Below are 27,526 nucleotides of genomic sequence, written 5' to 3' on the forward strand. Positions count from 1 at the left end.
TAAACACAAATAACTTGTGTCTGTTGAGTGCTTTCTAAATTTACCAGTCAGGAGTGTGACAGTGCCGTGAATTACTTTTCCAACTTTGTGCGTCTGTATTCTGGGAGGCAGTAATGGCTGTAACATGATCCACGTCTCCACAGTCCTTCCAGTTTTCCTCCTCCTGCATCCTACACCAGTCTCTCTGCCTCACTGTTCATCCCGTAACAGCGGCTCTGAAACAGTGATTGGTTCTGCTTTATGATCTATGGCTGTAAATGTGCTTTCTCTCACACGGGTCATTACTAATTAAACATCCTGATCCCGATTGTATTTTCATAGAGCACATTAACACCGTCCCTCAGGCATCTGGCCAGTGTAATGGCTTTGTAATCTTCAGAGGTGAGAGATATAATTATGCTGTCCGCGAACTATTAGAAAATACCTCTCACTTGATATACAACATCTAATTCTCAGTCAGTTCCATCAGTTTGTTTCAGTTGTGAAAAACATTTACTCCAGTATGTTTTTCATGTATTTCATAATTGCAGTTTCTAGTCAAAGAATTTAATGCAAAGTTATAGACTATGTTAATCAACAGTGAAACTGTTACCAAAGGATATCCTATAGTTACTTGCTAGGCATGATGCATTTACACTCAGTAATCTGGAATTTCAATGACCAGTTGAACATTGTGTTTTTCTTCTAATTGGGAGCAGATGAGTTCAGCAGAGTTTTCTTTTTTTGAAAATTCAAAAAGAGCTGCTCCTCATCCACATTCAAAAAAGTCTGGGTCTCCTAGCTGAGGTACACCGAGCATGCTCAGCTGGGAGGAGAACCTGGGCTGGATTATAATCTGGAGAGATTATGGCTACGTTCACACTGCAGGTCTTGATGCTCAATTCCGATTTTTTGATCAAATCCGATTTTTTTGTCTGCTCGTTCACACTACAAATAAAATTTACATAATAATGTAAATAACCTAATAATGATCCTTATTGCTGTTTTAGAGGAGTGGTGCTTCAAAGGATAGCTGCAGATTTCTGTCAGAATCTGCAGATTATACAGAACAAAGAAAATGTTCACATTGTCTTCCCAACAGTTTCACTGACATCTACACTGGAGGGCCAGGAAGCGTTCACGATGTCTTCTCGGGCGCTGATAATTGACATCTGTCTTGTGTCGGTGACGTAAAAGATGGATTTAATGCGACATGACCGTTCACACAGCAGTCGCTTTCTAAAACATCGGATATGTATCGGATTCAGCACCACATACGAAAGTGACCCAGATCGGATGTGAAAATATCGGATTTGTGCCGTTCACACTGTCAGACCATGATCGGATAGATGGGTCGCAAAGGGTCAAAAAAATCGGATTTGATACGCTTTCGCCTGCAGTGTGAACGTAGCCTTAGTCTCTCAACTGGACCATTTGTGTCTCACTAGAAGAGCTTGAGGATGCGGGAGGGGAGAGGGAGGTCTTGGCATCTCTGCGTAGACAGCTGCCCCTGCAGTCTGGATCCTGATAAGTGGTACAAAATGGATGTTTTTTGTTCTGATTCTATTTCATATTTTAGTTTTTCCTTCTTTATCATGTTTAGTGAGAATCTTCTCTGTGCTTAGTACGTCTATTGGGATGTTTCCTGTTTTACTTTGAAACTCTGCTTTCTTTGGTGTCATGTTAATACTTCCTGTGAGCTTGGTTGTCTTGATTATGTTCACCTGTGTCTTCTTCCTCATCTGTTTCCCATTGTTAATTAATCTCATCTTCATTTTATCTTTGTCCTTCTCTTTGTTCAGTCATCATCTTCAGCGTTTGATTCCCGTTTGCATGACCCTTTCTGAGTTGGAAAACAAATTGAGAGACTGCCTCTGCCGTAGCACACTTTCTGTCACCAGGATGTCTGGCTTGCTGATTAAGACTGACAGCATTACGTCCCCTCCCCCAGTGGTTGCTTAAGACAACAGCCTATCAATGCACACATTACACAAATCCCGGTGAACCTCAGCACCAGTGCAAGTCTCTGAAAGGGGAGCTCAGCTTTACTGTGTGACAACTTTCTGTCTTTATCTGTGTGCCTGTGAGGAGAGGCGTATTGATACGTGCAGCCATTTCCTTTAAAGCAAAGAGCAGTAATGAGGGAAGGGTAATCTAATGAGGAGCTACATAAATTGTAACAAGGAAGCAGCTTCTGTTTACCAAAACTCAACCCAGCTGCTTAATGTCCTCCTCCCTCCCTGATCTGTTTCTTATCTCGCTCTTGCTTATGTAACAGACAATAAACCACATATGAAATATGAGTTAGTGACATGTTCTGCTTTTTTGTGCAGAACGTGTCACTTTGTTGATGCAATGATATCTAGTGTTTGCAGACTTACCAGTGTAGTAAAAGAGTCAAGTCTAGTGAGGGTCTAAATTTTCACCCAGGAATGATACACACCAACCTGTGTGAGAACAACTAGTCCCGGTTTGTTTAACTGTTGTTCGCTGGAGCGCTGAGTATCAAGATTTGTCTGTGGCACAGAGACAAAAACTGAAACAGGATCTGAAAGCTGGCATTTAATGCCCGGTCAGATCTAATTCAGTCTAATCTAATTCTTTGATCAGCTAGTTCCGGGTTTAATTGAATGTAATTGGAATTTTAGACCACTTTGTCCTCTTGCACATCTTCTTATGCACACCATCAGTGTAGGTATCTTTGTACAGCACTTAGGCACAATATATCGTTCAAAGCAAGTAAAAAGGAAGAAAAGAAAAATCCGTGGAGGTAACACAGCAAACCTTTTGATTTTCCACACACAGCAAATACCTTCAAGGCTCTTTACAAAAGAGGCTGTTTTAGACATCTTTGAGTTCTTGATAGAGTGTATCATCAAGCACTCACATGGGATTTTCAGGTGTGTTCTGCCAGTTGTCTTCTTGATCTTCTAACCTCAGCAGAAGTCTGGTACCAAACCTAAGAGACTCTAATCATCACACCCTGATGATCATATTCCTCTTTAACACAACAGAAATCCATCAACGTAAGAAAACAGTTGGAAGACTCAAACTGTGAACAAAATCAAGCTAAGAGGAACAAATGGGTAGCAGCTGGCCTTTTTAGGGGAAAAGGGAAATAAACTATATGTGTGTCTCATATCGTACTTCAGATAAAAATAAGAGGAAGCAGCCTTTACAGCTGTGCCATCAGACCACCTGCACCTCCATCTGATTTATGAATCTGCGTCTTTATAAATGTAGCTGTGTAATTAGGAGAGACAACAGCAGTAGTGGGTCTAAAGTGTGCTTCTTGCACATTGCACTCAAGTTCAGTATCAGTAGAAAACCAAGTTTATTGTTAACTGACGTATAGATTAAAATGTAAAGTGTGCGCTGTATAATAAAATGTTGCTGTTTTAAAAAAAGGTTGAATTAAAACAAAAAACTATGATTTTGAAATCTGCACAAATATGTTTGTCAAAGGAGCTTGCAAAGAAAAGCGTCTGGACTTCTTTAAGTTGCTTGAAGACGTTTCACCTCTCATCCGAGAAGCTTCTTCAGTTCTAAGGTCAAATGGTGGAGAGTCCCAGATATAAACCTAGTGGGAGTTTCCCCCCACAGAGGGACAAAAGGACCCCCTGATGATCCTCTAATCGCCTGAGCCAAGGTGGGAAACTGGGTGTGGGTCCCAATCAGCCAGAGTTTCAGGTGAGTTCATTGTGAAACCTGGCCCCACCTTATCATGCGATTTCCTGAGGTCAGATGGCCCAGGATGTGAGTGGGCGTTAAGGCGTCTGGGGAGGGATCTCAAAACTGGATTATAGATGGCAGAGAGTTGGTGTCGTAAACCCCGCCTCTGTTCAAAGATGGTCGCTCACAGTGGACATAGATGGCTTCTTTCACTCCTCTTTCAAACCATCTGTCCTCTCTGTCCAAAATGTGAACATTGGCAACCTCGAAAGAGTGACCTTTGACCTTTAGATGCAGATGGATGCTGAGTCTTGTCCTGTGGAGGTGGCTCTTCTGTGTTGTGCCATGCGCTTGTGAAGTGGCTGTTTGGTCTCTCCAATGTAGAGGTCTGAGCATTCCTCGCTGCACTGTACAGCATACACCACATTGTTAAGTTTGTGTTTTGGCGTTTTGTCTTTCGGGTGAACCAGTTTCTGTCTGAGCGTGTTGCTGGGTCTGAAATGCACTGGGATGTCATGCTTGGAGAAAACTCTCCTGAGTTTCTCTGATACACCGGCTACATAGGGGATGACAACGTTGTTGCGTCTGTCCTTCTTATCCTCCCTTGCTGGTGTCTGGTCTTCTTTTCTGTGCCTCTTTGCTGACTTTAAGAACGCCCATTTAGGATAGCTGCACGTTTTGAGTGCTTCCTTTACATGTGTGTGTTCCTTCTTTTTTCCTGAAGAAGCTTCTCGGATGAGAGGTGAAACGTCTTCAAGCAACTTAAAGAAGTCCAGACGCTTTTCTTTGCAAGCTCCTTTGACTATGATGACCTGGATGACTGAGAACCTTCACAGACACAAATATGTTTGTTTTTTCACTTTGAAATTCATTTATTAATTCAACTTTGTGCCTTTATTATCTGCTGCAGCCTCGTGGTCCCAGGGCCTCATTTCAGATTCAAGTGTCCTTGCTTACATGCTGCATACTTCTTTACTTCAGACCTTCTAATGCAATAAAGCCCATCTGCAAGTTCTGCTGATTTATTTACACTAAAACCCATCAATATACAGTACAGTATTTTGTAGCTGTTGAGCACTTTATGGTGTGGTATTGATACTAATAGACTGACCTAAAACAAAATGCATGAAACCAAAATATTGATAATAATAATAATAATGTAGCACCTTTGCAATAATGCCGTGGGTCAAACAGCTGGAACCTCTGAAGCTGTTTCAAACATGCGTGTCTCAATTACGTGGAAATCCTCCTGGATAGCAATGTATTTTTATTTGTATTAATAGATTTTTTTGTTGTTTGGTGAGATTCACCTCTTTCTTTCTAGTCCAACTTAAATACTAGATATTTACAGTACAGAGCAGCAGTCTCTGCATAAAGATGTATCTGCCTCAGTCCTGGCAGAATTACTCAGTCTGGTTCATATCTAGGGCAAAGCGTACGACGCCGCCACCTCTCCGAGGTCCGGGTCTATCCAGCGGTGGTTGTGGTTCTCCTCCAGCAGCATCCTGGGAATGATGATTACTGGGTCGGAGAACCTCGTCTTTAGCATCTCTAGGAGGCAGCACATGGTTAAGATGGCAGAGAAGGAGACAGAAAGAGACACGTGATGAAGCATTTCTCTAGGGCCAAGCACAAGAAGGTAATGGGCTGAGCTGAGCACCCTGTGACCGCTCATTTCAGAGAATATCTGGGAAAGATTTAGCAACACCGCAGGCTTCCTTTCTTCTTTCTTTGCTTCCCACAATTTATTACATAAAAAACCAAAGGATAAATAAAAGTTGGGAAAGCTGCTTTGCATCAATACAGGTTACTTTTTACAATCAGTACAGGGTGGGCCATTTATATGGATACGGCGTAATAACATGGGAATGGTTGGTGATATTAAAGTCCTGTTTGTGGCACATTAGTATATGTGAGGGGGCAAACTCCTCAAGATGGGTGGTGACCATGGTGGCCATTTAGAAGTCGGCCATCTTGGATGCAACTTTTGTTTTTTCAATAGGAAGAGGGCCATGTGACGCATCAAACTTATTGGTAATGTCACAAGAAAAACAATGGTGTGCTTGGTTTCAACGTAACTTTATTCTTTCATGAGTTATTTACAAGTTTCTGACCACTTATAAAATGTGTTCAATGTGCTGCCCATTGACTTTTGTCTTTGGGGTCATCTGAAGGCAACTGTCTATGGTGTGAAGATACGAGATGTGCAGCACCTGAAACTACGGATACTGGATGCCTGTGCTGGCATTTCTCCTGCGGTGTTGCTATCGGTGTGTGAAGAGTGGGAGAAGAGGGTTGCATTGACAATCCAACACAATGGGCAGCACATGGGACACATTTTATAAGTGGTCAGAAACTTGTAAATAACTCATGAAAGAATAAAGTTATGACCAAGCACACCATTGTTTTTCTTGTGACATTACCAATAAGTGTGATGTGTCACATGGCCCTCTTCCTATTGAAAAAACAAAAGTTGCATCCAAGATGGCCGACTTCTAAATGGCCACCGTGGTCACCACCCATCTTGAGGAGTTTGCCCCCTCACATATACTAATGTGCCACAAACAGGACTTTAATATCACCAACCATTCCCATGTTATTACGCCGTATCCATATAAATGGCTCACCCTGCACTTTGACCCATTCGCTTAGTCGCAGCGCTATCACGATTTCCAGGATGCCAAGAGTACAATGAGGGTCTCGGGGTGTTCTTTGAAAGAAAGGCTACAAAATGCAGTAGACGATGGAAAAAATCCAAATCACAAATTAGATCATAAGCATGCACCTAGAGCTCCTGTCATAACTGATCAAAGCAGTGTCGCTTCCCTCATTCCATCCATACTTACCGCTCATCTCACACCCATGCTAACGCTCGTCACAGTCTAGTGCAAAGCCTGGGCCAAATTACTGAACACAAACTCAGATTGCAGGTCCAACAGAAAACAGTGGCAGCATGCTTTAAAGAAAGAAAAGTCCACATGAGATGGATTTGTTTCAGTTTTGCATGTGACTACAGTGCATGAGTGACCTGCCTCGCACATAACTGGGGTCATACCTGAGCCGCTAACTCAACTAGTCAGTCATGCAATTTAACCGTGGGGAGTGGGTGCATTCCGGCAGCTCGATCGGGACTAGTCGCTCACGACTGGACTAAAACCCAAGGCCTCCTTAAGAAAAGCCACCTTAAGGAACCTTAAATGTAGGATGTGACAGCAGGCAGGCAAACGTCCCCCTCTAACCCACCTCCCCCCTTACTCTAGTGTCCATATGGAAGAGAAATACAGAGGGGAGTAGACCAGAGATAATGTGGTGGTTCACCAGAAAAAAAACAAAAGTGTGCCACTGTAATAGAAAACAAAAGTAAATGACAACTCCATGAGCAAGTATGAATGACAATGAGTGGCAATTCTGTGTCTATGTCTTCTTGTTGCTCTTGATTACCTGGGATTGGGAAGTGCACAGCCCCACAGGTGTTGCTTTAGAGTCTGCACCCAGCCAATATCTCGGATTGGCTGGCAGAGTTGTATGTAGTGGTACTGTTTTAGCACAACCCTTCAAATGAACCAGAATGTCACTGGTTAGCACAGGACATATTGGACACAGCATCATCCAAAATGTGACATCCTCAAATAGCATGCCCGTGCCACCGGGCTAAAGTATGAGAGAGAACAATGTGAAATGCAACATCGCGCACACGTCTGTGGAATTTTATTTATTTTTTTGGCAAATTCACTAAAAGCTACGAAGCACATGACATCTTGTTCTGGAATAAGTGTCTGGACATCCTCCCTCATGCTTGTTGCTCCATAAATCGCACGAGTTCTAAGAATATATTGAGACACGATGCAAAAATAATATATTCTTCGGTTCTCACGTGACGGCAACATGCAGGAGCGGGGAACGATGTCAGAGCTCGTGCCAGAACACAGCGCAATCTTTGATAAGCATAGAAAGAAAGTTGTGAGAGAAAATTCTCTTCCATGTGGATTTAAAAAAAATCTCGATATATTTTTTCAGAAATGTTGTTTGTCACAAAGACAAAGACTTGGACAGGAAGAAACACTGACAGATACCTGCAACCGGTAATTTTTCATGGTTCTTCTTAACAAAAAGAAGCAAAGAAGACACTGCTTTTTCTGCTTTTTTGGTTTTTGTTTGCATTTATTTGTAATGTTTCATTAAATATGAGCAAGCAGATAGAAACACAAGCACATCACAACTTTTTTTTCTTTTTTTTGTCCAAGACATCACTTTCTTTACCATACTTTCTATCCTTATTTGCCTAAAAATCATAAAGATAGCACCGGGTGTGTGGTGTGCTAAGCACTGTTTACATTTTACTGCCCCTACAAGCCCCCCCACCCCACCCCACCCCCCACTCCACCCCCCCACCCCCACCCGTGTTACATGACAAACCCCCAACCAAAGGCTGCAAAATGTTAAATGAGTCAGGCCTTTATCCCTGATGGAGCGAGTGCTCAGCTTGTGTAGATGTGATGCAGCGGTGATGGTAAGAGTTGCTGCTGTCTCAGACACCACAGCAAACAGAGAAGGGACTGTCCATCGTTCAGAATGGAGAGAAAGATGCATGAAAACAGAGGTGTGTGTAGGGTGGAGCACAAAGATAACAAGACTGTCTTCTAATGCAAAACAATGTGTCTCTATGTACACTAGGATGAAGCAGCTGATACTTTACAGTAAGTGCAGAATTGGACTCAGCCAGCATGTATCCCTGCTATAAACTAGTAGTAAATATAAGTTATATACACACAACTTTTCACAGACAAACAGTGTGAAACTTTCCTCGTGTTCTCTTTTGTTCAGCATCTTGCTGAAGGTATCCGATTTTCTCTGCACTACCATGTTCACTTTGAAGACAAAGAGAATCAACATTTTAATAAATAAACTCAGTGATTGAAGTAAAACGCGGGATTCAGAAACAGAGAGCGATGAACGATGGGATCCAGCAGACACATCGCTGTGCCTCTAATATCAGGAAAAAAGTATTTATAAGCACAAAGAAAATCAGATTACGGGAACTTTAAAAAAATGCAGTGAGACGGTTGTTTTTTCTTTCAGATCTGTGCCTCAGCCGTACAGAACGCTCCTTTAAGGTGCAGCATGAGATGTCTGCTGTCAGCCAGCTGCAGTTTATAGTCTGCAGAAAAGCAGATGCACAACATGCACCTTCACACTGGGGATTTATGCTCCAGCAGGAAATCTACACCATAACCTACGGCGTAACTGACGTGGACCTCCATAGTAATGGAACTACATGTTTTTCGCTGCAATTTTTTTACATTTATCAGTGAGAGATAAACAATCACAGTCTCATATAGCATCAGTATAAGGACTCACAAATGTCAGCAGACACATGGGGGGAGATTACAGAAACTACAGGCTACCTACTGGGGGTGAGGTAATTTGAAAAGAAGTGGAAAAACTCGGGGGACAAATATGTTTGGCCCCAAAAATAACAAATGAGAACAAAGAGCAGCCTTTTATTTTGCTTCTGCTTTCTGCCACTGCATGTAAAACACCAGGACACGACCACGTGGCACATGGTTAACACACAACGCAGCAGCACAAGCATAAATGAAGTCGGCCACTTATGTAGGTTACATCAGAGGCTCTACAAAGAAGTCTAAATCAGACAGCACAGGGACCAGACCTGTTAGTAAAGACAGTGTTGGGGTGATTACACTGAACTATGGTCAGTGAGACTGACAGCTCTCGGCACTTGGCGAGAACGATGAGAAGCACAACATCTCCCAGTTTCACTGAACTCATCTCTCTCTGATTCTGAGAATCGACGTCACTACTCCCCGTCTTTATGTCTTTATGCCTGCATGACAATGTTATCTAGTTCAGGGGGAATACTCGAGTGCTCTGCAGACTGACTGGTGTTTAATGCACGATCAGTTTAGTGTGACCTAGATGGTTTGTTGGCTACGAACGGTGCGTTACGAAATGAAATGAGCCTCACGCGAGCGGAGAAAAATGCTCAAGTGTTTTTCTTTAGATGAATTATAAAAAGCCGTACAACAGAATTTAGTTCAGAAAGAGACACTGATTACGAATCACATTTGGCAAAGCTGATATTGCTCAACACAGACTCTGAGCACGTGAACAGAGAACAGCAGCAAAGATAACAGAGCAGGTATCAGACGCTCATCATGATAAACCAAGCGGGACATTTATCAAAGATTTCAGAGTTGCTGCTCATTTTTGTGCATGTCCAAAGTGCCAATCTGATTCATTTTTTCTCAAAAAAAAACCCACAAAGGAGGGAAGAAACAAATCCTTGATAAATTCAACAATGCAATCTGCTCGGCTGATCAAAGCCATCCGCCAGAATTGCTTGTCGCTGGGCCTGTGCATTCAGCGATTGGCTAGCCAGACAGCCAGTAGCCATGGCAACCTGGAGATGGAGGCAAGCAGAGTGGGGGGGGTGAATAGGCTGAGAGAGGGGAGAGGATGCTCACGCCCACTCTGAAGCAATGAGGCATAGCGTGATACAGGAGGAGCAATGGCGTGGCATGATCACAGCGCAGCATCTTATTCTAATGTTACTGTAACAGTGTGGCCAGGAGGTAGTGACAGAGCACTGAGGAAGAGGATGAGAAAGAGGCTTGGGGAGGAAGGAGAGACAGATGAGAACCGATGTGAGAATCAATTTTGCAGCCTCTGTGTTCGTTTCTCCCCGAAAATAAGAAAGAAAAGGAGAAGTAGTGCTAAATGATTTTTACTCTTTTGCCTCAGCCAGTTTGTTGTTCATCTCTTTACTTTTCTCCTTGTCCCCCACCGAAGGCCGGTTCTCGGGCTGGTTCTCTGAGGTCGCCTTCTTGGAGCCCCTCAGCACAGTGCTCTGCTTATCTTTGGGTTTCTTCGCTGGCTTGCTCTGGCCTGCTGCTGTGGCTCCAGACTTTTTGGATTTAGAGCGAGGGAGACTATACCTGTCAACCTAAGGATGGTGGATAGTGGAAAAGAGAATCCTGAGCTGACATGCCTCAGTGGTGTGCAATGAGATGATCATGGTAAGGATTGCACATCAACATCACAGGTCTCATTTCTATCACGAGATTTATTTGAACTAAAGTTTGGCAGGTGTGCTCTCACCTGTTTGCCGGGGTCTATGTAAGGCTCACTGTACAAACTGCGTATCCTCCTCCTCTCCACGGCCTTGTTGTCAGCAGGCTGCAGCGGGAACTGGGCCTTGAAGGTCGCGCTGTAGCTGGTTTCCAAGCTCGTCTTTTCATCCGGTGGCAGGTACTGGGACTTGGCCCGTATCATCTTTACTGGCTTCACGTCTCTGTACGCTTTGAATTCAGTTCTGTGGAGAAAAACAGGAAATAAGCTGGTGCTCATTTTTACTAATCCTGCAAGATCTACAGTGTAAGATGGCACTGTTCAGTATTGGAAGTTGGATGATAAATATTGACCTGTGCATCTAAGCTGTGGAGTTCAAATGTGCTTTTAGAGGACAAGGTCAAAGCCCACATGCGGAGTATGAGCACACTGTTAACCAAATGAATCAAAGCACTCGACCACCTCCAACTTATTATCAGTAAATAGCAGAGACAGCACCTGCTGGACGTCCAAACTGTTGTTGGGGACATTAATAAGGTATGTTTGAGATCTCTACTCCCCAAATTTCCCCAACATGCTAACGTGTCCAACCAGGGAGGACAGGACACTGGACCATGTGTACAGTAACATCAAGCATGCCTATAAATACGCCTTCCCCTACCTGGGACAATCTGACCACCTCTCCCTGCTCCTCATCTCTGCCTACACCCCCCCCCCCCCCTCAGGAAACAAACCCTTCAAGCACCCGGGTCATTAAAGATGATGGTCTCCTCCAGCTACAGGACTGTTTCATTAAGCGCTCTGTAGAGAGTGTGTCAACGACTAAAACCAACCTAAAACCCAGGATGATGAGTGAAGTACAGGCTCTGATCAGAACTCGTAACTTAGCCTTCAGGCTGAGAGACAGTTCGGCCAGAGCCAACTACAAAGGCCAGAGCCCCCACCCGTTTGCTTACAGGGTAAATCGGTCGACAGAGGATGCCGTTACCGTCAACCTTCACAGAGCGCTGAGCCATCTGGAGAACAGGAAGAGCTGAGTGATGATGTTCTTGGTGGACTATAGCTCACACCCCTTGCCACCTGCTCGAGGATCAAAGACTTCCAAACCAAGTCCCAAAGTCAAATGATCACTGCAGCATTATGAGAGTCGAAAAACTCTCTAAATCCTTTCATCTTTAATAAAATCATCAGTGTTGCTGCTTTACCAGGGGTCACAATTAAGTTTAACATCCAGGCATCCATGAAAACAGGATTTATTAAATTTAATGGAGTTAGAAGTTAGCAGGAAGTTAGCAGGAAGTTAGCTCGCTAGCTTCCATCTAAATATATCTGACTGAGGGATTTCTGAAACAAATTCAAACGTACAGCTCTGTTATCACTTTCAACATAAATGAAGACAGAAAACTAAACAGCAGTGACGTTTGTAGGGTTACTGAAGTTGGGCTAGCTGCTATATAATGATGTGCTACGTGAGCGCTAGCTACACAGCTATCCTAGCATAACATAAACACAGTGAAGCTGGAGGATGAACGCTAACAATTTTCCACTGGATAAAAGTTAACATGAAGGTTCCCGATGGTTAGAGACAAATGCAATCACATGGCAGGATGCTGTAAACGGACCAAACTTCAGTCAGGAGAACAACTGAGATAATCCATCTACAATACCAGGTTAGTCATTAATATACTGCTGCAGGGGCTGGGCTGGAGTTACATCACATTACATTACATTTTAGGGGCTTGTTGAGATTAAATAGAACAAGATACAAAACATTAATACATGTCAAAAACACAACAGCCTTACTAAACGCAGAGTAGTTTGGGCCCAGAAGCAGGATTCATCACGTCATCACTAAAGACCGGATTCTCTTGTATTCTATTCTATGTGCTTATTGTGCATCTTTATAATACAATGGCCATCGAAAGGTTCAGCCTTGAGTCAAAGTGAGCATTTGTGCCAAATTTAAAGAAATGAACTGAAGGTCCTGAGATATGTTGTCACAGGATGGCAAAAAATGTGTGAGATCAGAGTAATCCTGACCTTACACATGATCTCACCAAAATCATTTCATGATGAGTCCGAGCAGCTGTGTTTAACTAAAGCTGAAAGAAAAGTCCCATTTGTGTGGACCTTTGTGCCATTGTGGTGGTTGTTTAACGATCATCACTATTAGAATCTGCATAGTTTTGCTGTTACTAACTTTAGCAATGCTTGTGTAGAGAAAAACTGTAACGAGTGGTGCATTACTACTGAAGAGCAGAGAATGTCAGAGGTAGTGCAGGTGGGAGGAGGTCTGCACCACAATTTGATGGTGTGATATCCTGTAGTCCTCCTCACACAGCATTTCTGAAGAAGGTCAGCAGTATGGCATTCCTTCAGTGCAGGCTGGCCTGCAGCATGTGCTCTGTATCACTGACATTTAAAATGTATGGCTAGCATGATCCACACAGTGTCTGGATATGAGCTGTGTATTAAAGGCATTTATTTTACATCACCTTGCACAGCTCCATCGCTCCTGTTTTAATCACACTGTATTTTTCTCTGCAGCGCGTTGTGTTCTTTTAACATTAGTAGTCCATGCATGCATGCACCAAGCTTGCTTTTACAAACGTTAGTGAAAGACTGAGTCATTCTAAAGAGCTCGTTGGATTTAGGGTCCACAGTCCACCATCAGCTGTATACTCAATATTACTGCAAAGTGAAGTGTTTAGGAACCACAGCAACTCAGACCATGTGAGGTTACAGCATGAGGTCGCAGAGTGCTGAGGTACATAATGCAGAAACGTCACAGACAGCGCCGAACCTGCTCTGGAAATAACCTCAGCATAAAAACTGTGCACCAGGAGCCTCGTGCCATTTGGTTTCCATGGCTGAGCAGCTCCTGTAGGCGCAATCTGTAGGCAGCCCAGTATTCTCGTCCACATAGTGTCTATTGTTTGAACACAGGTTTGCTCTTCAGCTACTTAAACATTTTTTAAAAGTATTTTGAAAAAGATTTCTAAACAAATATGATTTTAAAAGTTTTAGTAATCTGGATGAAAACATATGAAACTTGGATTTCACTATTTTTTGGCTTATGTTCTTAAGATTCAAGCTCGTCACGTGGTGTTTTGCAGCAAAATGCTGAAATCAGGTAGCTAATTACTAGGGGTGCAACGATACTCGTATCGATATTGAACCGTTCGATACAGTGCTTTCGGATCGGTACGCATATGTATCGAACAATACAACATTTGTAATTTATTTTATCAACTTTCCTTCTGACGATGCTGTCTGTGTTGAGCGCTCAGTGAATCTGCGTTCGACTACTCCGCCTAGGCTGCACTGTCGAGCGCAGATCCACTGAGCGTTAAACACAGACAGCATCGTCAGAAGGAAGAGCGCAGGGCAAGCTAGCAAGACAGAAGTTAAGCTCTCCTTGCAACATGGCAAATTGAACCTCCCCCACCCTCATTCAGATCTGGCGTTTGGAATTATTTTGGTTTTCATGTGACGTATGACCCTGAAGGTATGGACTAAAGTAAAACAGTATGTTGGATGTGCCACACAATGCTTAATTACATGGGTGGGAACTAGTGTGTTAGCGCAGTTAGCTCGTTAACGTGTTGGCTGTCTAGCCCCACGCAGGGGTAGCTCGTTAATGGAGATTTGCCGTGTTGTGGCGTTAACGTCATTTCAACGAGATTAACGCTGACAGCACTAGTGGGAACACAACGAATATGACTGCACATTTACGCCGACATCATCCTAGTGCAAAGACAAGTGGAAGCAGACAAAAACAACAAGCATGCATGCTACAAACTTTACCCGAGTCATTTAGACAGCCGTTAGCACAGGATTCTCCTTATGGGGACCTGATATGTTTAATATTGTGGCGAGCTCAGACAAGGAGGAGACGGAGGTGTCGTTTGGTCTTGCTTCCCGTGAGCTAGCCAGGGAGCACAGCCGTTTATTGACATCTGCAGAAGAACACTGCCGCTAGCTAACTGCTCAGCGCGGCAACCGCACAGCAACAACAACAACAACACACAGGGCGCCCTCTGACCCCGGAAGGACACACTGTCGCAGCGAGAGGGCGTCACCCGTCACTATGGCAACATAAACAAAACATAACTGTACAAACAGAACCCCGAACAGCCCTGACCCGCTACAATATGCTGCTGAGAATATAGCCCAGAAGAAGCGGATAGTATAGCTTTTATTTTGGAAAGAGCCATTTCTCTGTAATAAACTCTCTTTTCCAAAGATGAGTGATTCCTCAATCAGATACAGGGCTTGCAATATCGCTAGCCCGACGTCCCGGAGCTAGCGATTTTTCCAGTCGGGCTACCAAAATCTATCTCTGCCCTGCCTGTCGGGCTATTGTAGGAAGCAAAAATATATGTGTATGCTTTTGCATTCTTTCAGAAATGTAGCTGGGTAATTATGTCATTGGCATCGGTGAGCCACTGTCAATATGTGACATATTGAAATCGCGTTTGAATTTGCGCTTGTTTTTTGCTTTCACTTTGCAATCGTGCGAACTGTGTATAGAGAGCGACAGCACTGATCTGTGAGTGATGATAATTTGTGCACCAATTCCTCTGACATCGTCTTATTAATCGTTAGCTTACTATGCAAACATGACAAGTGAAATCTCCTGCAGCTTAAACATGTGAGAGGTTGATCGCGCAGAGAATCGCTGAGCTTATGTGAGTGTGTGTGTAAAAGCAGCAGGATATATATTTTAGTTCTGCTGAGCCAAATAAGACAGGTCAGGGTGAAGAAGTGACAGCCAAAGAAAAGCTTACCACAAAACGGAGAAGTTATGACAAATCAGACTATAAGGCAAAAAGAAAGTGCAGCTTTATGGTTTCATGGACAAAATAATTTCTGCGGCTGCAATATGACGAGCTAAATAACCAGGGCTGCACATAAGTGGTCCGCAGGTGCGCATTCGCTGTCAAAAAAACCCCAAAAAACGCGCACAAGATATGAAGTTGCAACGGGTGTTTGCATACATAAGATTTTCTGGAGGAGGACAGACATTTGTTTAAAACTCTTAAAGATGTCGAAGAAGTTCCTTTAAGCAATTACTTTGGTGTTCCTCTACCTCCAAACAAATGTCAGGAGTCCGAACCACAAAAGAAGCACGTATTCTCAGAAAAGTGGTTGCAGGAGGTGAGCTGGCTTCAAACAAATGATGAACGCACAGAGATGTGGTGCGGAATGTGCCGTGAAAATCCCACTCTAGCGGACAAAAACTGCTTTTTATATGGACGCAAACGCGCGCTGCAACTTCTTATCTGGTGCGCGTCTTTTATTTTGACAGCGAATGCGCACATGCGGACCACTTATGTGCACCCGTGTAAATAACATAATGTTCTGCCGGGTGTGTTGTTGGTTTTCTCTCGATTTCTGAGTCGACAAGCGCCTTTGTTACTGGGACCAGTCATTTTAAGAAAGGCCCCCATTAGAACCCATGAGAAATGCAAGAAACACATTATTGCTCAGTCTGCAATATCTTTCCCAGAACAAACACCAATTGCAAATAACATACTAAAAATAAACCTGAAAAATCTGTTTAGAACAGCTACTATGTTGCAAAGAGTGAACTACCACTGGCACAATGTAGCAGTCTTTGCAAACTTCAAACAGCAAATGGCCTCGATCTTGGTTCCACTTGCCTCTTACCCGTGACTTCAGTGGAAATTTCAAATTCAGGATCTGACACAGACTGATTCATGTCCTACACAGTTCTTACAAGTTCATAGAAATTTCTGTTCAATTAGAACCAAGTATTTGAGTTGATGATTGTAATTTTTATACAATCTTGTAATTTGTTTTTCAACAATTTTTTGATTAATGTTTTGTTTCCTTTACAATATTATACTTTAATGTATAATATTGTAAAGGAAACAAAACAGGAAACAAAACATTAATCAAAAAATTGCTCTCTTTTTTTATTCGGGCTACTTACATTTATTTTGGGCTACCAAAAACTGAAGAGTCCCTGCCCGAAGGGCTACCAGGGATTTTGAAATTTTGAGAGCCCTGAGATATATATATTTTTTAAATTACTTTTGTTTCAGCAACATTAAATTTAAAAACTGTACTTTTGAGTTAAAATATATATTTATAATTTTAATAAATGACAAATTAAAAATGCATGAACATTTTTTTGTATCGAAAAAATATCGAACCGTGACACCAAAGTATCGAACCGAACCGAACCGTGAATTTTGTGTATCGTTGCACCCCTACTAATTACAAAGCTCTTGTTTTTAGAGCAGCAAAATGAAACCATCATTAGTCGTCCTGTCATGGTCTGTGTGCAGGCAGGAAGGAAAGGACCCAAAAGCAGACGTAAAACTTAAACTCAAAACAGCAGCTTTATTGCTGGACACTAGGAGAACTTAACTAAACTTGCGGCCACAAACATAAACTAGAGAGGCTACCCACAAAGACAGGTATGAGGGAGACCACAACACTGGAAAAGAGAAACACAGGGCTTAAATACACTGAGGGATAACGAGGGGAATGAGACACAGAAGGAGAGCACAGCTGGGAGTAATTAGGCAGGACGAGACAAGGGAAGCAAAACTAGAAACACTGACACGAGACACGGACCTTCAAAGTAAAACAGGAAACATAAAGAGACACAGACATGACAACATGAACTTCACAACCTGAAATCACAGACAAGAAACACATGAGACGTAAGTGAAACATAACTAGATTAAACTTGAGGCAACTAAACAATGAGCCGAGAACTTAACACCATCTTCAAAATACAACAAAAGAGATCAAAAACCAAATGAACGTGCTGGGTCACAGACCGAGCCCCAGGCACGTCCTCCACGTCACAACCAAAATTACTTAAAGCACAAATAAGAAACATCACCTGCAAATTAGTTTCACAGATAAATAAATTATACTCCAGACAGAAACAGTGTTTCTGTTAAACACTGTAAAACTGTCCCGTTACACTGTGACACTTGGCAGAATATCATTAAAGACAAGTGACAGTCTACAAATTATTTAACATATTTTTAATTAAAACTAATTTTCAACTTCTCTTCTCCATGAGTTTATCATAATCTTCTGTTAATCTAAGCTTAAACTAGCTGTCAGACACTAACATGTAGTCTATTAAACAAAACCAAAGTGAAATGTCACACTGTGAAATATGAAAGTAAGCTATACTGTACAAAGGCTGGTGACAGTGACATGGCTGCTGAATACAAATATCCTTTCTTCACATGGTGCAGAGAGGAGGTGGAAGCCACACACAGAGCCATTACATAACCACCAACGTCCACTCAGTGCTCGACGGGGCCCAAGGAGCCACGATGCAAAGACAGGTTATACAACAATGTCCAAGGCCAAGGATATAAAGCACCCGCATGACCTCACAGGCCGTGCGCGTATGTGACAGAAAGATGGAGAAAGAGACAGATTGTGAGTGCAGACAGGGTTCACAGTGTGAAACACCGGCCTGCACTGTAGCATCGCTGCTACTAGTCAACATATGACTGGGTAACAATAAAGCCTGTGTCTCCAAGGTCGATGTGTACTTGGTACAAAAAAACAGACAATGTTCAAAACACTTTCCTGTCATATCATGAAGCTAAACTCTGTATTTATAAACAAACCAAAACAAAAATATTTTTACAAAAAACATGAAAACATAGCAATGTGATGTTCATATGCGCTCAGCGCCTCTGGACATAGTTATTGGTCTGCATTTTACTGAGCAACAATACCTGATATATGGCAGAATGGCTCTGTTTTAGCACCCCTCATATAAATCTTTTAATAGTGGAGAGCATATCTATGTACAGAGCAGGTGTTAATGACAGTAAATATGACTCTGATTAAATCAGGGGGAAGTTGAGGTGAAGCAGGTGTGCAGCACATGTGGCGAGGCTAAAGCAGCTTATATACAATGCTCTATGTGAGCTTTACTGAATGGATCTAAGTGAGGGCGACTCAGCAGATTCAGTTCAATTTTATTTATATAGCACCAAATCACAACAACAGTCGCCTCAAGGTGCTTTATATTGTAAGGTAGACCAGCGGTCCCCAACCCCCGGGCCTTGGACTGGTACTGGTCCGTGAGTCGTTTGGTACCGGGCCGTGAGAGTTGAGGCTCAGGTGTGAAATGTCTGGTTTTCAGGGTTTTTATCGGTTTTCAGCGTTATTTTGTTATCGTTTTTATCAATAACTCGGTTTTCCTGGGTCTTTTCACGTGTGTTATGAATAAATCTTCTTTTTTTCGGTACCAGTACTAGTTTTATTTTGTTGTATTTATCCGCGACACCTTAAAGGCCGGTCCGTGAAAATATTGTCGGGCATAAACCGGTCCGTGGCGCAAAAAAGGTTGGAGACCGCTGAGGTAGACCCTACAATAATACCAACACTCCTGAGGTGTAATATTTTACGTTAGGTGACACATCGTCAACATGTTACGCTTGTTTTTCCTATTTAAAAAAAGCCATTAGGGCATTCATGTGACTGTAATAAAATAATCTTTGCAAAATAGTTTTTAGCATTAACCCCTTACTCCAACAGATAACTTAAATTTACAGGTGAAATCGTGAGGAAAAAAATGTAGCCACTCGATTCTCATCTTCAGACATCAGTGGATTAAAAAGTCAACTCGTATCTCATAGAAATTGTGATTTTATTAACTAACGTCAAAGCTAGTCTGCACCTGACGATAAAAGATCCAAATTTAAACACCCCCTTCTGGTGAAAGTGAGTTCAGTTATTGGTGACTAAAGGTTGTGCACTGCTGTACGTAGGCTGGACCGCCTAGAATCACAAGTACACGAAGAAAAGAAGAGCTGTGCATTTATTTTGTGATGTTCATGGCGAGACTCCTGTGAGAAGAAGGGGAAACGTGGTGAGGAAACTCCTGCAAGGCCGACATGATGCCTTCAAGTGGTTTTTGATATCCAAACAACACTTTCAAAATCAAAAAAAGGCAGCTGGAACCACAGGAGAACCTGCAGCTTCTGCTCGGAAAGTGGTTTAAATAATAAATACAGGTATAATTTATTAAAGGGCTTTTTGTGGTTCTTTGTGGCTGAACACAGCTCTTGGTTGGTAGTTCATTACCACACCGACTGCAGACGGCCCATGCACCTACAGAGAGTTCCTGTATCCTGGTGGAGGCAAGTTTGTGGTACGTCTGTGGTTACTGTTGCTTGTGCTGTTGTTGGTGCGTCAGCAGCCCTGGAGAAGAGCTGAAGTGAAACGGAGAGTTAAAAACAACAACAAGTGTCCACCACAGTCACTGTCTGTGCTTTTCATGCTGTATTTCTGATTCACGATGTTTCTTCATGCTTTTTCTGTTCCTGGTGAACTCCAGAACGGAAGAAGGGTCACTCCCCTACTTGTTATGGCCAACTTGTCAAGCAATCAGCTTTTCAAGTGCACACAGCCAAGCTACACGCTGTGAGGGTGTTGGAGGAATGCATGGAAGCATGCATGCACAGGTTGCCTCTCTGTAGACAAATATCCAAGCATACAGAGACAACAGAAGTAAAGCTGCTCTGGAGGGCTCACTCTGCTGACCCGCCGTGACTGAGAGGATGTGCGGAGAAAGCCCTCGTCACAACGGCCAAACGCTGGCACCGACCGTGGTGGAACCGCGCCAGGGTACAGTACTGCTGAGCTTCATGCAAATCTGCCCGTATGTGGAGAGCACAATTCCGACCTCTCCCAGCGGGAGAGTCATCAGAAAATGCTTTCAAACAAACGGCTGCAAATTTCTGCACCGTGGAATCAAACAGTGCTCAGCTATATTAAAAAAGCATGATGAGGTGTTACTGGCAGGCCAGAGAGAACAGGACACAGGCCAAGGCCAAGAATAATGGTTTATATGTACAAAGACTGAAGGTTTGGATGGAGGAGTAGAATGAGGTGAGCAGGGGGAAGATGAGGGTTTGGATCTTCTATTGAAATCTGAAATCCTGAGGATGCTGTTTCACTGCTTCCTCTGAAAATGGGAGAAGAACTGCTCTATGCATCTGTCCACTCAAATCACAATGAATCCTAACATGCCCAGAGGTTATTACAGTTGAGTAATTAATTACTAAATTAGTAGAAAATAAATCTCCAGCAACCCATGTGTTAACCTTTAACTTCCCTGTATTGATGCAGCATGTTGTGGACCTTTGCTCCACCTTGTTCTGTAAGCTGTAAGTACATTTGCCCACTGAGACTGCTAAGCCTAATTTATGTGCAGTTGTCACTGATGGACATCCTGACTCCTGATTTTACAGCAGCACTGGCCATACATCAAGACCTGGCTGCTTTCTGCCAGAGTAATCCAGGGAAATTGACCTTCCCACGCACCACAGCTCCACTTCCTCACCGTGTTTCTTGGTGTGTCAGTGAGTGCAACGGCGGCTGTAAGTTAACGCATCCTACGTCCTCTGGGACCAGTTGGCTCCCTCTCAATCTTACAGCCGTAGCTTCTCAGGGGTCCAGTTGAAACTGTACATCGCAATCATCAATCACACAGGCGCAGTTTTAAATCTTCACAAAGTGATGCACTAAACTAATGTTGCAAGTTTTTGGCTAAAGGCTGGTTTCAGTTTTTAATGTAATCAGTGTTTGGTTCAGGGTTAGGGCTAACTGCAATGCTAACTTACATAATTCATTCATACTCAGAATCAAATCTGGGGATATTTCCTTGTACATTCGCTGTAATCAGATATGAAAAAATCAGATTAGAGTGGTTATATAAGACACCCAGCTTTAGTGGGCAGCACTCTGAACTGACAGTTTAGGATTACATTTGGGCAACAATACTTGGAAATCTGTCACCGCTAAAGAATGCAGCAGTTCAGAAGAAAATCAGTTGCATTTTGGTTGTTCTGTGGACGTGACATGAGAGATAAACTGTCTTTAAGTCTGAACATTACTGTCTTAGAAAACAAGGTTTTTATTTGCCCAGGTGAGAAACAGGAGAGAGGACATGCAAAAGAAGGGCACTGCGTTAATAAATGCGTTGAATGACAGTAACGTGGCGTAAATTCAAATTAAAAATGTACTTCCTCAGTCGTCTTCTCATCTTTTCTGAACTCGATGAACCTGCTCTACCTGCCTCACTCTCAGCGATGAAACCGCATCGGCGTTCATCTTCTCGACAGCTCTGCCTGATCTGCTCTTTGGATGTCTTTTGTTAGTCGACACAGTTGCACAATGCAACAAACAACGCTGTCAGCATGAAGAGCAGGCTTTGTCTTTTACAGTTTTTGCAAACACTAACCACACAATAACAAAGAGTCTGACAGCAGCCACTGCCTGAAACTCGAGACTTATTTTCTCTGAATTTCTACTACTGAAATGAAGAGTGTAAGGTGACATTAGCGATGAAGTCAGCTGATTGAAATAAACACTAACGCAGATCCAGCATTACAGTGGATTTATACTTCTGTGTTAAATCCACGCTGTAGGTACGCGTAACTCCAAATCCTTCTGAAACCCTACGCTGTAATCTGACATGCACCTCCCCATAAATGTAACACAACCAGCACAGTTATAAATGCTGACATCAGCCACTTGTGTAGGCTCCAATGAAGACTCCACATGGAGTCACCACAGAAACATAATTCAGGTATTAGTGCTTGATTTTACCTTTCATATCTGTCCACCAGGGTCTGATTGGGATGGTGAGTACAACATCACCATGACAACTATAAGAGGGATGTCAAACTCCTTTAACCTTATGAGCCACATACCGTCTGCTTTGTGTGAAACTCCTTTTCTATTAGTGTAAAGAAGTTTAACTACCGTATTTTCTGCACTATAAGGCGCACTTAAAATCCTTTAATTTTCTCAAAAATCATCAGTGCGCCTTATGTATGAATTCTGGTTGTGTTTACTGACCTCGAACCGATTTTATGTGCTACACGGTGCTCAAAAATCTGTCAAAAATGTTTTATTCCGACTTTGGTAAGCTAGGAAGCCGCGCCGCTTGATGGATTGTTGGAGCATTACGGCTGCTGTAGTCAGGAGCCTCTCGGAGGAATCTGGGTCCTAAACTCCGTCTGTTTCAGGTCCCAAAGTCAAACAAACACTGCAGCATCACTGAGAGTTAAAAAATGTCTAAATTCTTTCATCTTTAATAAAATGATCAGCGTTGCTGCTTTAGCAGGTGTAACAATTAAGTTTAACATCCAGGCATCCATGAAAACAGAATTTATTACATTTAACAGAGTTAGAAGTTAGCAGGAAGTTAGCTCGCTAGCTTCCACCTAAACATGATATAGCATGTTCTGACTGAGAGATTTCTGAACAAATTAAAACGTACAGCTCTGCTATCACTTCCAACATAAATGAAGACAGAAAACTAAACAGCAGTGACTTTTGTAGGGTTACTGAAGTTGGGCTAGCTGGTATATAATGATGTGCTACGTGATCGCTAGCTACACAGCTATGTTAGCATAAACACAGTGAAGCTGGAGGATGAATGCTAATGCTTATAATCTGGTGCGCCTTATGGTCCGAAAAATACAGTACACATGTTTTCCCTGAGATATCTTAGCATTAGAAAACGAAGTACAATTCCAGCAGTATGTCTCAGTTTTTCTGCACAACACAGAAATGCTATTCTAGTAAATGAAAGAAATCTGTTACTACGACTCCCTGGGCTTAAACTGTGAAAATGAATAAATATGTAAAATTACAGGAGAAGTTCTGACAAGTCATTATAAAACAGGAAGTTTTTGCTAATTCACAGAAAACGTCCTTTGTTTTGGACCCACTGTAAAAAAATAAATAAATTTCCATAATAATGACAGGAAGACTTAACAGAAGAACGAGGCTCAAGTGGTCAGGGGTGAGAGGAGGAAGAAGCCTGAGGATTCATCCTCTGGGATATCAGCAAGTTAACAAAATCATTTGGGAAAGCTTGAAAGATGTAATGGATACCATGTTGTTCTCACACATGTAATACGAGCACAACTCAGTAATTCAGTTCTTGATTTAAAGTCACATATTTAACTCTGGAGGAAGTATTTTTGCAAGAGACAGGAAACAGCTTTGTGATGTATTCAGCCAAGCAATTTTTTTTAAATAACATAAAAGAAGATGGAGCTCTTCACTATGCATTTTAGGAGTTTTTATGAACTGGATACCCACCATGGCATTAAATTTTGAAAGTTAAACAGTCTGTTACTCTGTCAAGTAAATGCAAAGGACAATTCCAAGTGTAGCTACATATCTGTCTGACATCATATAAGAACAGAGATGTCCATAGTGAATTTTGAAGGTTAAAATTCAGTTTTACATTCATGAAAACTGTAGTTATAAAGCAGTTATAAAGGATTGTATTTGTTCAGCCACATTGCCATGTGTTAAAGGCCTGCTTAAAAACATATCAAGAACTTGAAAACATAATTTGAAGCAAATTTCTTTCAGTGTTTTTGTGCAAACACTGTGTGTGTGTGTGTGTGTGTGTGTGTGTGTGTGTGTGTGTGTGTGTGTGTGTGTGTGTGTGTGTGTGTGTGCATACAATCTGTGGCATTAACCCACAGCTGACCTGCTTTGAGTCTCTACTGGCAGAGGAAGACAGCGAGCCGACTGGGCTTCTGCTTGTCACAGTGCAGCCATTTCATGCCGTGCGGGGGAAAAGCCCTGGTCTGTACCCTGCTGATGCTTAACAACACAGGCACGCCAGCAAGGCACCAAACAGCTGTAAGGCTCCCTCAGTGATCACACACAGCACCACTCACCTCTGCCAGCAGAGTCTCACTTCAGCCAGGCTCCCTCTAAAAGCCCAAACCTGCATCCCGTGACAGCTCTGAGCCAAGACTCCCGATTTAGGAGTATACTGTGAGAGGTGTTTAAGATAACACGAAGAACAGAATGTTGAATATTCTACAAAATCGGCGTATAGCACAGCAGTATCCTCCATAGGACTTGAGTATAACATAATAGAGTATCAGCTGAGGCATGTGTACAGTGGCTTAGACGTGCATGACTTGATGTTCATCTATCCACCAGTCGCCATCATCACCATCCCTCAGGAACATTGCATAGCAGTACAGAGATTAGACTCATAGAACTAAACACAACAGCGCTCGACAACAATTGCACCTTGACCTTTCCACTCAGCTTAATTACCTTCAGTGGAGAAAATACAAGTTGACCGCTGTGTAATGCATTTGCATGCTTTGACTGAATTACACTGTGAAACAACTTCTCTGTTAGTCACCCCCAATTAAGCTCTGTGTTCTGATGATTATCACACCTGCAATGCAACCTCAACAAAGCTTCTCATAGAGACCCATTCAGGAGGGTTTCCTCTGTGGAAAGGCCTCCTGCTCATTTCCCTTTGATTTCAGGTTTGTATCCAGCTGTGCAGCTAATAATGGACTATATAAAAATGATACATTAGATTCTTTATTCTCTTTGTTTGTTTTGTTTGTGGTGGTGTAAAGGATGGAAAGGTTCCCTCACCTTTGACCCAGAACTGGGTAAATATTGAGGCTCAGTTAAATTTTTTTTTGCAAGTCTGCATTTTAAAAGACAAAAATATGAATGCTTGAAGAAAATGGGACAACTCTTGGCTAAAAAATAATGATTAGTAAGGATGCACAATTAGATCAGCTTTTAAATTGTAACTAATTTCACTTTGTGAACATTATTATACCCATAACAACATCTGAACCCCTTCCTTAACAGATATTCTTGCAGTTAGCAGTGTGATCACAACTGTCTTTCTGAATTGACTTTATGACAATGATATTTCTTTAATGTCAGCTTTGACCCCTTTGACCCTTCACAGGGCTCTGAGGCCTTCAGCACCCTCTCTCTCTCTCTCTCTCTCTCTCTCTCTCTCTCTCTCACACACACACACACACACACACACACACACACACACACACACACACACACACACACACACACACACACACACACACACAGTGACAGGCACTGTATTAACTTACTTGTAGGAGCTGCCGCCTGAAATCTCCTCTTTGATCTGTTTGTTCACGGCGTCCGCCGCCCTCCCTCTGCCCTCTCCATCCCCCTTCAGGACCACTTTCTTCTCCCCCTCCTTCTTGCTGACGCGCTTTTTCCTCTCCTGGCCCTGGAGCAGGTCCTTCTCCTGGACCTTGTCGGCTATAGCGCTTTTTTCAACGCCGCTGTCCGCCTCCGCCACCACCACGTGCTTTTTTGGGTACTTGGACCTAGCCGGTGTGCGATCTTCTCCCGCGGAGGCGCTCGGAGGCGGTTTGGGTATCCAGGGGTGATCGTACCTCTTCGGGATGGGCCAGGGCTTGAAGTCCTTCTGGTACTGGGTCTCACTGTTGAACGGTGTTTCCGGTTCGTGGTACTGGTTCTTGGGCTTACAGCTCGGTTCGGGACGCACTTTCCAGTGCTTAAAGTCCTCGCGCATCACAGAGCTGCACACGCGCTCCTCGGAGACGCACCTTCGCGGCGCGCGTGCAGTCGGAACGGCGCGGCTTTCTGCGCGAGACGGCTGCGTTTCTATAGCAACTCGGGCCTGGGGAGGATGTAGCTGCGGCTGCAGCTGGATGTGCTGCATCTCGGAGACGTCCGTGTATTTGGAGAAGACCAAAGGCACCGCAATGTCAGCCTTGTCCAGCTGGTTCCAGAAGCGGGCCATGCAGCACGCCCTGCTGATGCAGGGCCACGCCATGGTGAGCCGAGCTCACAGCTCCGCTACAGCACGGTGTCCCGCGGCTCGGACAGGGGGGAGACGTTAGTCCACTCTGTGCTGTCAGTGAACCAAGATGTCCGAGCTTCACGGAGGGATGCGATGCTGTCTTTGGCGTTAAATTTGCTTCGTGTGGAAACCCATCGCGCTTTCAGGGAACACAGCTGCAGAACTGAACGACTTTGTTTTGAGGTTTTTCTTTTTCTAACAGACGTCCTCTCCGCGTCTCTGTGTCCTCTGTGTCCGTGCGTCCTGCTACATCACTCCACGGCAGGGCTCTGCAAGCAAACACGGCCCCGCCTGCCCGCTCAGCATCCCAGAGACACTAGCCGAGGATGCACTTAGACGTCACGTTAGAGACAATCTAAAGAGGACTTCCGGTGTAACCTGCATTGTAAAAGCTCTTCCACCGTTTCGAAGCAGCGCAAATTGAAATACACCTCAAAGAAAAATAAACATATTAGAGGGATTTACCTTGTGTGTCGACAGGCTCCTATTAATAAACAGAATATCTGAGGGGAGCTACAAACACTGAAACACCGGCTCCCATTGAGACTATTGTGAGTTTCCTGTTAGTGCCGGGCTGATAAACATGCTGAGCTTGACGAACGGTTTGTTTTTACGCACCTGACCTACAGGAGGGTCATCCATCTTTTTATTTTTATTATTTTAGATATCATTTCATTTTCAAATAAACGCTTTGGTTCATTGCATATTTTCAATATTATTTACATGAATGTCAGTAAATATTAAGTCAGGTAATGCTGCAGTTCTATGCATGATTATAAAAGTATAAAAAAACAGACAGTATTGAAGGGAATTTTAAATAAAGGAAGGTTTTTATTGATTCTTTCTCATATTCTTTAAAATAAAGCCATCACAGCACTCATTAAATAGGCCAGTGATTCATGCAAAGTCTCCTCTGTGACAGAGCATATCGTCATTTGCAGATTGTGCCAACAACAGCAGAATACATGAATAATGCCGACTCCTTACATGCCCCGAGGGCCTGTCTCAAACCGGACTTTAGTTTAAGACATCAGAAAAACACATTGTTTGAACGGAAGCCTTATACAGTTCAGCTGTTAAGCTTTACAGACATGA

The 27,526-nt window shown here is 43.0% G+C and overlaps 1 protein-coding gene across 1 annotated transcript; it reads right to left on the reverse strand.

Annotated features, from left to right (window-relative positions):
• Window positions 1-4,958: 4,958 nt before the first annotated feature.
• On the reverse strand, window positions 4,959-27,161 carry map6a (microtubule-associated protein 6a). Its single transcript, XM_080867086.1, has 4 exons — window positions 25,689-27,161; window positions 10,771-10,984; window positions 10,401-10,615; window positions 4,959-5,202 (listed from the first exon to the last, which is right to left on the reverse strand). The coding sequence occupies exons 1-4, from the start codon at window positions 26,402-26,404 to the stop codon at window positions 5,055-5,057; spliced, it is 1,293 nt and encodes a 430-aa protein (XP_080723212.1). The 5' UTR covers window positions 26,405-27,161; the 3' UTR covers window positions 4,959-5,054.
• Window positions 27,162-27,526: the final 365 nt, after the last annotated feature.

This window comes from Rhamphochromis sp. 'chilingali' (genome assembly GCF_963969265.1).
Source record: "Rhamphochromis sp. 'chilingali' genome assembly, chromosome: 19".
NCBI classification, from domain to species: Eukaryota; Metazoa; Chordata; class Actinopteri; order Cichliformes; family Cichlidae; genus Rhamphochromis; species Rhamphochromis sp. 'chilingali'.

Bases quoted from the DNA above. Each gene is read 5' to 3' on its own strand.
- map6a (XM_080867086.1), bottom strand. From the start codon at position 26,404: ATGGCGTGGCCCTGCATCAGCAGGGCGTGCTGCATGGCCCGCTTCTGG. The intron at 10,616-10,770 runs GTGAGAGCACAC...CACCATCCTTAG, and splicing joins ACATAGACCCCGGCAAACAG to GTTGACAGGTATAGTCTCCC. The intron at 5,203-10,400 runs GTAAAAATCATT...GCTGCCTCCTAG, and splicing joins AAACTGGCTGAGGCAAAAGA to AGATGCTAAAGACGAGGTTC.